Source organism: Gavia stellata, chromosome Z (genome assembly GCF_030936135.1).
Source record: "Gavia stellata isolate bGavSte3 chromosome Z, bGavSte3.hap2, whole genome shotgun sequence".
Taxonomy (NCBI): Eukaryota; Metazoa; Chordata; class Aves; order Gaviiformes; family Gaviidae; genus Gavia; species Gavia stellata.
This window is the reverse complement of record NC_082637.1, coordinates 28,873,711-28,888,649: the sequence shown is the minus strand read 5'-3', so window position 1 is coordinate 28,888,649 and position 14,939 is coordinate 28,873,711. Positions and strand designations below refer to the sequence as shown.

The following is a 14,939-nucleotide window of genomic DNA, read 5'->3' as shown; positions in this document are numbered from 1 at the left end:
GGGTTGAGACAAAGACAGTTTAATAGGTGAAGCAAAAGCTGCATAGGCAAGCAAAGCAAAACAAGGAATTCACTCACCACTTCCCATTGGCAGGCAGGTGTTCAGCCATCTCCAGGAAAGCCGGGCTCCATCACGCGTAACGGTTACTTGTGAAGACAAACGCCATCACTCCGAATGTCCCCCCTTCCTTCTTCTTCCCCCAGCTTTATATGCTGAGCCAAAACCGGCACACTTACAAACATCAAAGCTTCCATGGAGGTTGGTCTTAAAGTGTCTCGAAAGTAGAAGGTATGCCTTCCCAAATACAGACTAAGATAGGCTCTGCCATGTGTAGATCTGAAGCCAGGGTGAAGGCTGTAGCTCAGAGGAGAAGATGATGTGTGGTGGAAGAGGAGATCTCCTGTGAGAGGGCAGGCAGCAGCGTGGCTGGCACGGGGCATGGCCAGATGGGACGTGTTGTGCAAAGCAGAGGAGGGACAGGGAGGGGTGAAAGCGTAGGGGTGAACTCCAGGAGTAGTAGGGTCCAATTGTGAAAGGTTTTTGGGTGGTGAGAAGGGGAGATGACATGACTGCACCAAGGGTATTTTGTAGAGGAGTAAGTGAGATGAAAAAAGATACTTTGAAGCTGGAGCAAAAGGCATTTGTGGTGGCCTGAACAAGCAAACTGGTGCATGTTTTAGTAGTGGCGGTAGGGAAGAAGGTGATGGAATTGAGCAACATGGAACGAGAACGTCTGAAGACAGGGTGGATGTGATGGCAAATGGGAAGTGCTGGAGGTGATGATAGGAACTTGTCCTTTGCGAAATAACTCTTTCTGATGCCAGATGTGGTAGCCATCCAACATCAAAAAAGGTGCAGCTTAATATTCCTCTGTGAAAGTTACTTTCTCTGTTATCTTTGATTGCTCTCTAGTAACACAGGGTTTAACCCTCTTTTTGGATCACATGAGTTTTTCCAAACGAATCACTTAGCTGTTTGGCCAGATAGAAGCTAGCTGCCAATTTGCCTTCCTTCTGTAAAATCTTTGCTTAAATTACCAGCAATTTCTTCTGGAGGGTTGTAAGGAATGGGTTATGAAAAACTTGCTTTTTGTTGTATACACATATGCTTTCCACTCTGTCTTTTCCACTCGTGCTTTTTTCCTTCACCCATTATAAGGCAAAGAGTTGTGAAATTCTCCCTCATGCCTGTACGTTATGCAGTGTGATGAAGTCCTTCTCTCCTTACTGAGTCTAAATTAACATTTTTAAAAAAGGAGCAGTATAAGCCAATGGCTACAATTTGAGCTTGATTTCTTTTTTCTTTTTCCCCCAAGAGTAGGCTTATGAAATGAGAAATATTGCCACAAAATATCTCCCTTGTTTCATAGAATACATGAAACTGGCTGGCTATGTTGTCCCTCAGCCTTAGGGGTCCAGAGGGTATAGTGGTGGTTTGGGAGTTGTGGCCACAAGTGCCTGTGTGGAAGAAATTCTGCTGTGCTCCTGTGCACCAGGCTGCTGTCAGCTAAGCACGCACTGGAGCAGCCTGTGGAATTTCTTCAGGGACTTACCCTGTTCCTATCTCCCCAAAATAGCCATCCGTAGTATTACTCAACAAACAAAAAGGGCTATTCACAACTAACATAGAGAGATTTAAAAAAAAAAGAGGATGGTATAATAATGATGATAATAATAATAATAACACATATAATAGTGCAAACCCCAAAGAGAGATAGATGATGATGATGATGATGATGATGATTATTATTACAGTGCAAAACCCCAAGAGATATAGGAGAAAACACTTAGCAGTTATAATAATACTTCAGGCTACTAAAAAGAGGTGCATTATCAGTTTCTGGGGATGACAGGCATGTTTGCTCTTGATGTTGGACTCCTATTGTTGTTGACATCTATTCTTACAGGAACAGTCCTATCTAAGGAAGATTTTGTGCCTGAAACTAGCCTTTGCCTCTTCACCCCTAGTTCAATAGACCCACTTGTATTTAAGAGGAAAACAAAGGCAGGATTCTCATTGTTAGGAGTGACGAAAAAGTTGTCCTTGGGGAAGGAAGGTGAAGATGTGACGTTATGGGGGTGGCAAGAGTCTCACTGCAGTAAAGTGTATATTTACTATATAATGAATAGGGGAAGGAGCCGGATGCTTGTCAGGATGGTCAGGGACATAACTGTTTTTCAGCCGTGGAAATTTCTGTGCTACCGTGTTGTGCTTTGGTGCAGTCTTTTACCAGTCTTGTTTGTGGAGCCGGTAGAGTCAGTGCTGTGGTAACTGTTTTGAATAGAGGCAGGGCAGGCATCGTTAGGAGGTGTGAATGGCTGAGGTATTCTTCTGCAGCGTTTTCCAGAAAATACCATTTCTGCCAGATGTTGGGGCAATTCTGTTATTTAGAACAACTGTGGCAGCCAGGGACCATGGTGGAGCACACTGTCCTCCTCTTTGAGGAAATGCAACTTCATCTAAATTTCCTCCTTCAGACATGTCAGGCATTTGTTATTGTTTGCTGCTTCTCAGATCCCTTTCCTGTTCTTTTTTGAAGCTATTGTATGACAGATTTTTCTTGGCTGATTACTTTCTATTTACTATAAAGAAACCCATGGGCAGATATCTGGGAACTAGTATTCTTTGAAACCAGCATAGTCAGTTGTAGAATTACATCAGAGCTTTTGTTTTGTAAACCGAGTCTAAGATCCTTTCAAGCACTTTTGAATTTTTTATTTTTTTAACACAAAGTGTGCTTTTGTAAGTAGCAAAATACGTGGGTTCACTGACTTGCTTATTCTGATGCATTTTAAACAAAAAGTCAGTTATATTTGTCCGGGTCAGGATGAAGGGAATTAGTTGAAAGGCATTATTTAAAAGGCAGCTTTTAAAATCACCTTTGCTTGTGCAGGCATAAAACCAGTGTCATTTTCTAAGTGGAAGTAGAAAACTGCAGATTTTTCATTGGATCACAGCCTCTGTATAGAAGAGTTGAAAAGGTGATAATAAACTTGCATCTGAAGTATATATCAATGCGTTTGTTGGAGATGAGAAATTTACTGGATGTTTCTGAAAGCGCTTTCATTTTTCAGGGACAGGTGACTATCAGTGCAAAATTTGACAAAGATGTTTACCTCCCAGAGGACGCCGAGTTCTACTTTGTTTATGATGGATCCCTGAAGAGGCACATAATGTTTGCTGAGCGAGTTAGTGACAATGCTCTTCGGTCCGTTGTTCCAGGTGAGCGTTAACTCCTGTTTGCATCTTTCATCTCTTTGCTATACCTCACCCCCATTTCAAACCCGGGCACAACTGGACGATTTGGTAAAACTCTGTTTTATGGCTCTGTAATGGAGGAAATGCAGGAATTGAATGATGGCCTTTAGGATCCAGGCTGAGTTTGACTGACCGTAGGTAATCCAATCCACACCAGCACAGCATCAGGTGTAGACAGAGTTATCGGGCTTGCATAGTTGGGTGTGCATTAAAGTACAGTCTTCAGGGATGGCATCATTTTTAATGTGAATTAATTCTATGCCACAACTGTTCGCCTCTGGGCATCCTAACTCCTGCAAAAGTCATGTTTTTGTCTGAGCTTTCCCTGGGTGCAGCAGTCAGCCTGGCTTGCAAGGCCCTCATGGTGGAGGTGTGCGATGCTTGGAGCTCTGCTGGAGCTGTACACAGTGCAGAGGTGTTGGAGAAACCCTTCCAGGGGTGCCTTGCTGCAAACGGGGGGGATTTGCCTTGCCTCCCAGCTGGCTTTCTGCCTTGGCATTGTACCCCTCGTGGAGGTAACATAAACCCTGGTTGTGACCTTTATTTTGTGCTTTGTGACCTTTTCATTTGCGTGAGTAGGTGGCTACAGACATGATGTACCTGTGCAATAGGATCTGCTTGTTATTTGTTCTTGTTTTCTAAAGGGGATTTAGAGTCTGAAAATAACTGAGTATAAAAAGGGAAAGTTCGCTGCCGTTACATGGTGGCTCCGTTGATCCTGTAAATGGTAAACGATTGTCATGGAATACTACTGGAGAAAATGCAATGCTAGGCTTTATTCCAGGGTAGCAAAGTCTTTTTTTTTTTTTTTTTTGAGAGGCCTGAAATGATGTTGTTAAATGATTGCTTCTGGGCTAGGAGTAAAAGCAGGAGGCTACAGGCAACACTTAATCCTCTGCCTGTTCCCAACAGAAGCCATGAACAGATGAAAATAAAGTGTGAGGTTAAAATATAGCCCTGCTGATGTTAGGGTTGTTCTTTAGTGGCCAAATTAAACATAAGGGAACGCGGAGCACTTTAAAAACAGCTGCAGATGTGGTAAGTACCTGCTTCCTTCTGGAGTTACTAGATTGCATATATACTTGTAGTTATTCAGGGATATTTTGGAAAATTTAGATTTGCACCCGCAGTATGTCATGGTTAGCTCCCCAGTGAGAGGTACAGTTGGCACCTCCTTTAGATGTATGACGTCCACTCTCACTTAGATGGCAAAGGAGGAGGAGGAATGCATGAGGTGCATAAGAGGTTTGAGAGACAAACTCCCTTGGACTTCAGGGGTCCCAGCTGTAAGTTAGAGAGTTGATACAGCATTTAATCAAGTCTGCCAAAAGCATGAAGCAGGCATTAGTTAAAAGCTTCTGGGTTTTGGCCTGCATGGAGACACTGGGTAGGTACAAAATGGGTGTTAATAAATAGATAATATTACTCAGAGTTTGTGTTGCAAGCCACTCTTCTCATGAGCATCTAATTTTTCTTAATTCTTATCCAAGAACCTTCAGGCTTTTGATTTGTGGGATTTCATCCTGATGTGGTTGCCTCTTCTTTCCATTGTGGTTAAAGCACCTTCACCTAGAAAGACTGGCTCTAGAATTAATTACATCGGTATAATTGGGAAGTAACTGGCAGTTCACAGTCTAGTCGAATCTAAGTTCATCACCAGAAATGGTTGGTGGATACCCTACGACAAATAGATGTAATTAGAGGGAAGAATTAAATAATTCGGGATGAGTAGTCACAGGTCTTAGAGGCGGGAGGGATGAGGAAAAACTAATGTATTTTCTGAACATAGGTAATGTTAATGATTAATTTACATTATAATTACAGGCCATGGATGCCAAGAAGCAGTTTCTGTCTCTGTGTTAATGTACACAAAGGGGTACTCGCCTGTGGTCCTTGGCAGCTGTCCTGTCACTTACAGAGAGAATCTGTCTTGCAAGTTGTCTCGCTTTCTGGTCAATCACGCAGAATGTGTCACTGCCGCTAGTCACAAGATGTTGCTGGATAAGTTTGGGCTAAGGATAAAAGATCTGCAGTCCCTGGATAACGATTTGATGATGGCTGTTGCTCATGAAGAATTGCCATCGACCTGGAACGTCCTTGGAAGCTGCTCAGAAGATGGTAAGATTTTATATTAAGTTGGAAAGCTTTTAACAGTGGCTTGGTGCACAGTTCAGAGCAGAGTATCTCACCATTTTATCCCAGGTTCTCAACCCTTGTGCTTTATTTTGTGGTTAAGATGAAAAATTGTTCAAGTATGAGAAGGGTAATCAGAGATTTGGTTTGTGCCTAGAGGTTTAAAAAGGATAATAATAGTTATTGTAACTCAGTCTCTCCAGAAGCGTTTTGTGCCTTGACTCACTGTGAATGCAGTTCTTTATTTATAAATAGACTCTGCCTTTGCAAGATTAAAGAGCTGTCTGTTTAAAAAAAAGCAAGAATTGTAGCAGTGAAGTATTGCCACCATGATTCCAACCAGAAGAATGTGTTACTGTAGGCATTCTGATGTACAGAGTAAACATAATTTTAATCATGCTTCTGTCAGAGTTTACGCTTTATTTATGGCTATGATAATTCTTTGGGGAGAATACCATTAAACAAGTTTTGTGGCTTTTTTTTGTATTGTAGAGGAAGTGGGATGGAAATATACATGAAACTTTACATTAGGGTATGCTTTTGAAAAATTTTTTAACAAAACCAGGTGAAATTTTCCTCGTTTCGGGTTTCATTGCAAACTGTAGTTAGGTTTTGCTGAAGAGTATAATTTTTTTTGCAGACCCAGCTGATTTATAGCTGAGGTTGGAAACAGTGTGAAACAGTATTGATGGCTTCACATGTTTTTCATTGAAAATTTGGTACTTTTGGCTGTTTTCCTTTTAGTACTTTAAATTGCTAAAAATTGGAGGACAGGCAGTTTCCATATGAGCCAAACTGAAAAAGAGATTCATGCAAGCTTTTAGAAAGTAAAAACACAGCACTTAGCCCATTTCTTTGGGTGAGGGCTTTTTTCCTGTCTTAAATCTTTCTAATTCTTAATGACAGATAGCTTGAAATCTGCTACTGTCTTCCTCAGAAGGATGGCTTTTGTCTGTCTGTTGTAAACAGCTCTTTCAAGAGATGTAAAAACAAATACCAAGTCTCTTTCAAATATTGGCTAGACAGGAGAGAAAAAAAAAGCGCTGTTATTTGTTTCATTTTGGTTTGTAGTAAATATTAGTTCACATTACTCAACTGCTGCAACAGCTGTTGGATCATTGTCAGCAGGATGCCAGTGGTACAGAGAGATGCTCAGGCAAAGCCAACTGGGTACCTGTTTGCTTGAAACACAGGAAAGTTTGTGCGCGGTGTGTTGTGGGTCCAGAGGGTTGGTGATCCGCTCAGCTGGTACCAGAGTAAGCTCTGCCAGGGCAGTTGCTATCTAAATAGCAAATTTCTTTAATTTCAAATTATGTTAATTGTTAATTTTCAGGTGTTCTGCAACACCTGGGGGTGTTGATTGACAGCCGGCTGAATATGAGCCAGCAGTGTGCCCAGGTGGCCAAGAAGGCCAATGGCATCCTGGCCTGTATCAGAAATAGTGTGGCCAGCAGGAGCAGGGAGGTGATCGTGCCTCTGTACTTGGCGCTGGTGAGGCCGCACCTCGAATCCTGTGTTCAGTTTTGGGCCCCTCACTACAAGAAAGACATTGAGGTGCTGGAGCGTGTCCAGAGAAGGGCGATGAAGCTGGTGAGGGGTCTGGAGCACAAGTCTGATGAGGAGCGGCTGAGGGAACTGGGGTTGTTCAGTCTGCAGAAGAGGAGACTGAGGGGAGACCTTATTGCTCTCTACATCTACCTGAAAGGGGGTTGTAGTGAGGTAGGTGTTGGTCTCTTCTCCCAAGTGGCGAGTGATAGGGTATTTAAAAGACATGTGGATGAGGTGCTTAGGGACATGGTTTAGCGGTGGACTTGGCAGGGTTAGGTTTACGGTTGGACTTGATGACCTTAAAGGTCTTTTCCAACCTAAAATTCTGTGATTTATGCAGAAAAGGGTATGTTACCCTCATGAGACTTTTATAGGACTTGTATTTTTTTGTTTCTATGGGTTTTTTATACTTTATTCACTTTTCAGATTTAAATATTATACATAAATAAAATTTAAATACAGTGGAAAAGCAGTGATATGTGCTTCAGTCACTATACAAACTCTCCATGAATGTCTGAAATGCTAGACAAGTGTGTCTGTAGCATGCTGCATTAGCGGTTGCCTCATGGGCACTGTTGCACTGAAGAGGTGACGTCTCCCTTTGTAGCCCAGTCATTGCTCTTAAAAGAAGCTGGGATCTTTCCCCTTGTTTCTGAATAAAACAAAAACTGATCTAAATTCCAACAAAAACTGATCCAAATTCCTGGGGCCTCGTAGCGATGCTCACGCACAGCGAGGAGCACTCAGTGCAGTCCTGCCTGGGCAGTGCTTACTGGCCACCTTTGTTGAGTGCGGGGCTCCTGAAAGCTTTCCAGACAGCTTCTTCTTTAGCCCAAGGGAGTCATTCCCTTTGTCTCACTCTGATGTCCAGGCTTGGGCTGGGCCTGACATATTTTGGTGTCTTCTAAGCAGTTTGTATAATTTTGCTTTGGCTCCTGTGTCTTTTCTCTCTCCTTTCTGAAGGTATAGTTGTGATTCTCACAGCCATATTCTCCTTTCACCTGACTTTGAGAAGCACTGACTCATGTTGCTTCCTCGTGCTGTCCCCATCACTGTGTTTTTGTCCCCAAAGCCAAGAGGCCAAGCACAGCCAAATGTTGCATGTGGCTGAGGGAGCCCTGTGTGTGCAGGGGAAGGAGAGGGAGGGAGAAGGGGTGGACTGGGGCAGGAGGGCTTCAGATCTCAGCACAGGTGAGAAGAGGAGGAGAAGTTTCTTCATCTTCCACCACCATGAGGTGATCAAGGGTTGTCCCAGCACTCCGTTTGTTCCCCATGCTCCAAAAGATCAAAATGGATGAGAAACAGGGAATTTATGAAGATCTAGGAAGAGGATGAGACCTTCTTTCCCTACCTGCTGTCTCTGCAACTCCTTGCCTTGACAGTGTCAGGATGTTCTTTTTAGTATTGGTGTTGTGAAAGATGCGGGTGCTATCATCCATCACTAGTTAGAACCTCATGCTTGTGAGATTCTGTCAGTTTTCAGAGCTGCTGGGCTATGTTTATTTGAAAAAAATGACTTTTGAGTGACACATAGCTGGAGAAAATTATTGCACCATCTGGTGTTTTTGGACTTCATTCATTTTTATGAGGATTTAGAGACATACAGGGTGATGGAAAGATAGAAGAATAATTTATTCATAGGAGTTTTGCTGTTTGGAAAAAGTGTTTGTATTCCCTTTATAAGGCATAAAAAGGATTGGGTAAAGAGAGAGCCTGGATTATCTGGGGAACATTGCAAATAATTCAGGAATTTAGTGCAGTTGCACAGGTCAGGACTTGTTAGCCACATTATTTAAAGTTCAACAAAAGAAACAAGAAAGCATGAACCTTTCGGTAATCCTCACTTGTAATAAGTGCCTGTGTGGCAGCCACGTGAGGAGGTGCTCACTGACACAAACTGGTCAGATGTTGGGATCACCTGGCCCACATACAGTTTGGTGCTAGAGGAAACTGGGGACCCAACAGAGGTGCTGTGCTTAGATATTTATTTGTTGGTGGGTTTGAAGAAAGGGGAAGGAGGGGTAGGGAGGAGGGAGAGGGAGGAGCTGATTTTCTTGTTGATCACACCTTCATAAAGCATATTTTCCTTCTGAAAATTGGATTATCCAATTTATGGAGATAATCAGTATTAAATATTAAGCCAAATAACTTGTTAGAGCTTCTCAAAAAAAAGAGAATCTTCCCACAGTTTTTCAGTTCACCAAAAAAAAAGAAGAAAGAAAGATGGAGTGGTTTAATCTGGATGAGAAAAATGTTTCCAAGTAACCTTTCCTCTTTTAGTACCATCAGGTTAGGGCAGTCTTTTAGGACTGACAGCCCTCAAGGACCATCAGACACAGGTTCAGCATCTTCACTGAAACTTTTTTGTCCTTGACACGCTCAGGCTTATGTCCCTTGGCTGTCCAAGGGGGAGCGGGAACACAGGAGCGTGGGCCTGGCAAGGAGCCCACCTTACATACAGGAGGCTGAGAGCATCTCAGTGTCTGGTTGTTTCAAGGCCATTTCTGGGAGGGCTGAATTCAGGTTTTCTGGGTGACTTAAGTGTGCTGGTAATCAAACAAGAACAGTTGCTACTGACTTTGCTACTATTTACAGTTATCTTCAAGAGGAAGAGTGCTCTTTTAGGTTTAAGGCTATTAGTAGAAGCAATAAAATTACAGCTTGAATTATGAAAATTAATTGTGGATCATAGGGAAGGGAACAGTGTCTATACTTGTTTAATTCCCTTTCATGAAGAAGGATAATTTCTGTTTTATTTCATAAACGCTTCAAAATTGTTTTCTAGAAGTAGGCATTGCGGAATGAACTGAAGTACCCAACCTCACTGCTTTATAGTTTGCCTTTGGGGAACACTCTTCCATTTTCTGTGGCATTTTTTACTTTATTGCCTTCTCCCTCCCCTTTTCTTTGTAAATCCTGTTACTGTTTCCACTTGGTGTTAAACACATTCCTGCTAAGCTGCACCAGTTCAAACCTGGCTGATCCATGTTGTATTTTAGGTCTAAATCATAGAAAATTCTGTCTGTGTCTTTTCCGCAGTTGGAATTTTAGATTTCTTTTTTCCTGCGAAAGGAAAGGAAGAGGGGTGCAAAGTGCCTGTTCTTCTTGACGGAATTAGGAAAACACTGGAAACAGTGCATAAGTGTTTCTAGGTGTGGTGAGATTTGTGAGGAGAAGTAATATTTTTTTTGTCAGACAATTTAGGGGGTTAGAGAAACAGACAGATCTTTGGCCCTGTAGGAGTTTGCCCTTTTGGAAACTGCACAGGGCAGAGGGAGGAGGATGCTAGCCTGGGCATCAGGAAGCAGAGGAGTATCTTCCAGTGTCCGCTGCTGACCAAGCAACTTGTGGCATGAGGCAAGATACTGGCAAGCATGCTTCAGCCTGCAGGTCCCCACCAAGTGTATGATCCTTATCTCCTGGTCAGTGGTAATAATAGCAGAAAGATGTTTGAGATCCTCCTGACCGTGAAAGGGCTTTTCGGAAAAAGCCCCGAGCGCTTGGAGAAGATGGTGATACGCAGAGTGACAGTAGAGCAAGTACTGCAAGAGACACAAGAGATTAAGTTTCCTGTTTAAGCCAGTATGTAAGTAGTGGGGCCCAGAAGCCTCTCTGCTGCTGGAGAGACCAGGTATGAAGCTCTGGTCTGACCCGGACACCAGCCTTGGGTCGGCACTGGGCTGGAGAGTCCTTCTCTGCTCCTGGCTGAGAGGGTGTCCCAGTCTGGTGTTGAGCACTCTGGTGGCCCTCAATAAATAAGTGTCTTCAACAAAACCACTCGAGGGAGTGTTTGGCCACAGCACAAAAGAATGAGGAATATCCCTCTGCTAACAGAAACCATCTCCTGTAGTGTTTTGCATCTTTGTTGGTGTCACCCAAGCAGTAAAGTTTACTGAAACTTCACCTGATGGTGTAGGTGGTGGCACCATGCTCAGCCTTTACCACATGGGGCTGGTGGATGGGAGCCTTCCCTAACCCTCCTGCTGCTAAAACTGCTGGGGCAAGACTCCTTAAAGTCCACCTTTGTGATGGAGCTTAACCTTCCCCCATCCCGTCCTTTTCTTCTGCAGCATTGATGCCAGCTTCTGGGTGTTAGTTGATAAAGGTATGAGGAATAGGGGAACTAATTAAAGAAAAGAGGGATGTTCCAGATATTTGGTAAGTGAAAAGGGGAGATGCCACTGCAGCCCGGCCCTCAGATGGGCTGTCACATACCTGACGTCGTGCATCGCGGCCACTTTCTATTCACAAAACCACTTGTGTGTGTTTTTGCAGCAGCTGGGTGCACTGAAGACTGCTTTATAAACAATCACACACCTAATGGAAAAATGAAAAAATGAACAGTAATGCATAAAAGTATGAAGCCAGGAAAAACTGGAATTTGTCAGCCAGTTTTGATGTCTCCCCCTGCTTTTCAAGTCACAAGTCTTGAGGTTTTTAGTCTCCTTCCAGGAAATGAATGAGATTCATAGCCCAGAAAGGGCTTAGTCATTTCTGTCAGAGAGAAATATTTGTTTTTAGTTTATTATTTTGGACATAAGAAGGGATTCAGGTGCAAGAAATAACAAAAGGATTTATTTAATGTTTAAAACAGACTGTGTTTGGCTCAGCTCTGTGTAACTCAAACAGAGTGTTTTGGCTGGAGAATCGGGATGCGGTGCAAAACAACGTCCTGATAGTGCATATCGTTTACAGCACCACCTGCCTTGCAGTAGCTTGCCCTGTATGAATCAGCCAGCAGTGCGTCTTTCAAATCTTAGGAACTGTCATTTATGTGTCTTGGTGGAGAATGGTATTTTATACCATTTAAATATGACTATGTTGAAGAAGCCTTGTGTTTTCATTTTTTCACTATTTTCTTCCTGTTTGCCACTGAATGCAGTTGAATTAATTACGGGGTTTTTTTGCAACATGGGTTTTTTTATTTCGTGATGGTTTTCTTTTAGTCATCTTTTTTTATTCGTTTGGTGTCGTGTGTGTGTCCGTCCCCCGTCCCCCCCCCCCCCCCCCCAAATTTTGTCACATTTGAAATCTTCCTCAAGGGAAGGGGAAAAGAAAGCGTAATGCATGGCAAAATGCCATTTGTTCTGTCACAGTGAGGAGCTATAAAAGGAGGTGGTGAATGAGGAGGACTGAAACTGGAAATTGTTCATAAGAAAAAAAATGCTAAAAGCCAGTTGTTTCAGAACTTTACCTTATTTTTAGTGCAAATCTTTTCTTTTTAGGCAGGTCTATTTAAAAAGCTTATCATCAGTCATCATGTCTTTTTGGGTCTTTTGCTTCGATATTGCTGATCCTGGAATAGAACCACAGCAGAATTTGGATGGAAGGGGTCCCTGGAGGTAGCCTGGTTGTATGCTCCACTTGGAGCAGGGCTAGCTTCAAAGTTGCATCAGGTTGCTCAGGGTCAGGTTTTGAGCACCTCCAAGGACAGACAATTTGTAACCTCTCTGGGTGACCTGTCCCAGTGTTTGACTGTCCTCGTGGTGAAAAATACTTTCCTTGTGCTGAAAGAACACATTTACCTTTCCATTTATTCTGACTTTACAATTTGTATTTCAGATTTTAGTATCATGAAGCTATTAGTAATTGCATCAGGTTCTGCTCACTCCTGGGCAAGCCAGATGGGTGAAGTAAGAGGAGAGTAGCCCAGCAAACGCATAGTCTAGAGAGGTGAAGGATGGGGAGGAATGCCGTTTCTAACTAAGTGCATTAGGGGTGAAAACAGCCGGGGGAGCTGCCGGGTGGTTCTGCTACCATGTGCGTTCAAGCTAGCCGTGAATAGATTTAGCTTAAGGTTAGATGAAGGTTGTTAAATTGGGCAAATAAAAATTAGTTACTAGAATATTTGTGGTGAGATAATAGAAGTTATTATTGTAGATGGTGTTTTAAGACCACAAAGATTAATTACTATTTATTAGTTATTTTTAAAACTAGATTCTTTTGAAGCAGACTTACTCATACTGCATTAAGATTTGGCTGCCAGATGAGTAACTTTATTTGCTGGACTGTCGGAGCAGAGGGAAGGCTATCCCTCGTTAGGGAAGGCTTCCTATGGCCTCCCCTTTTGCTTAGCGGGAAAGTCCTAATCTTACCTTGCCCAGAGCAAGTTTATCTGGCTTTTTTACAGTGTTACAATATACATTGAAACCCAGTGGCCTCAGGCCAAAGTTTTAGTCAGAGGATGGAGTTCAGAGTAAAGTTTGGCTTTTTGTTTCTGTGTTTCTAATCTGACGGTTGGGGTGTGGTTAGTATCTCATCAGATGCTTAGTGTGCTTAATACTGGTTGATACGTTTGCATGTGTTTTAATTAGATGGATTTACAGGCTGGTTGTGTATTAACACTGTATATAGAAGAAATGGTCTAGGCGGAAACACCCAAAGAACCCACTTTGATGTCTGAAGTGGGACTTTAGCAGGATTTAAGTACTTCAGACCAAGGAGCAATTCTGAAAGCTCATTTTTTTAGTGAACATTTTAACCTGGAAATGCATAATGTGTGTTCAGGGGCTGTGTTTTGGACCACAGCGTTTGCTGGGCATCTAAACTCAAACTCCCCAGTGTACACATAAACATGCCCGAAAAGGGAGTGCTGGTGCCTGGCGTTGGCTGTGCTCTGCTGGGGTCCAGACAGGTGGCATAGCCTTGAGTCTGCCAAAGTCCTTGCACGGGAGACTCTCTGAAGTACAGAAATAGCACTGGGGCCAGTGCAAAGCACGGATGATGTTATCAGTCTCTATTAAGAAACACAGCTAGGGAAAGGGAAGATACTGGCACACATTTTTGTATTGTGTCTGAATGGTTAGAGCAGTCTCTGAGCGAGTGAGACACCCAGGCTCCCAGCATCATTTTTCACATCTGATGACAGTATAATGAGAAATGCATCCATGTCCAAAAAGCAGACTTCTCTCAGCTGATGGTTGCGTTGTAGTCAGTCTGCTGCTTTCTTGGTCTTTTGCTCCGCATCCCTTGGATTTCCTTCTGCACTGTGACCCACTTTCAATTACTCTGCAACAGACGGGACAGGGCATGCTCCCACTAGATGGGTGACCAGAGGAAGTTTGGAGATGTGTGTGGGTTCAAATCCCATCTGGCTGAGGAGGAAGTTGAACTGAGGTCTTCCATTTTGGAAGTGGCACATCAGCCATTGTTTCCACTATCTTTGGACAGGTTTTGGGAAGCCTGAGCCATGCTTATTTAAATGTTCCTCCATAGCAGAAGGTCTCAGATCCAGGTAGACCAAAGTGTTTGATGAGTAGTGCTTGGCTGGGCTTTGAAGCTGTGGCTTGGAGTCAGATCCTCATGCCTCCGTATTCTCTGTGGTCTGACTTTAGCCAGCCAGTCACTCACTGTGTGGGTTCTGCTCGTCTGAGATCCCACCTGGAGTACTGCATCCAGCTCTGGGGTTCCCAGCACAAGAAAGACATGGACCTGTTGGATCAGGACCAGAGCGGGGGACACAAAAATGATCAGAGGGCTGGAACACCTCTCCTATGAGCCTGGAGAAGAGAAGGCTCTGGGGGAGCCATATTGCAGCCTTTCAGTATATAAAGGTGGCTTATAACTGTGGCTTCTGGTTTAAAGAATCCCCCCCTGTATCTTGTTAATGGGTCTGCTTCTGTTAGAACTGCAATGGAATAAAGGTTTCAGATGTTACATGCAGGTTTGCTGCCTGTTACACTGCTAGAGTCTGTGTCCTGAAGCTCCCGCTTAATCTTATGTCTAGAGCTTGTTTCATTTATTGAAGGAAGATTGATCTGGTTTTCTGGGATTTGACTCTGTCTGAAAGTTTTGATTGCACTTAGAACAGAAAGGTAAAAAGTCTTGGAGGGGTTGCCATCAAATATTCAGAGCAAAAGCTCATCACCAGTGGAGATCCTGCAGTAATTTTCCCTGTGGAGCGGTAGAGCAAGTTCCTTAGGTTCCTTGCCATTCTGGCTTTATGAGATGGGGAGATAATTTTTTTTTTTCTTTAATAATATAACACTTCAAGTCCACCA

At 43.1% G+C, this 14,939-nt stretch overlaps 1 protein-coding gene across 1 annotated transcript in view; it reads left to right on the top strand.

Annotated features, from left to right (window-relative positions):
- ARHGEF28 (Rho guanine nucleotide exchange factor 28) overlaps nucleotides 1–14,939 on the top strand; it is a 127,394-nt gene that overhangs the window by 25,428 nt on the left and 87,027 nt on the right. The window contains exons 3-4 of the mRNA XM_059834418.1: nucleotides 3,075–3,222; nucleotides 5,083–5,376. Of these exons, the coding sequence (XP_059690401.1) occupies nucleotides 3,075–3,222; nucleotides 5,083–5,376 (442 nt within the window). The remainder of the gene's footprint in view (nucleotides 1–3,074; nucleotides 3,223–5,082; nucleotides 5,377–14,939) is intronic.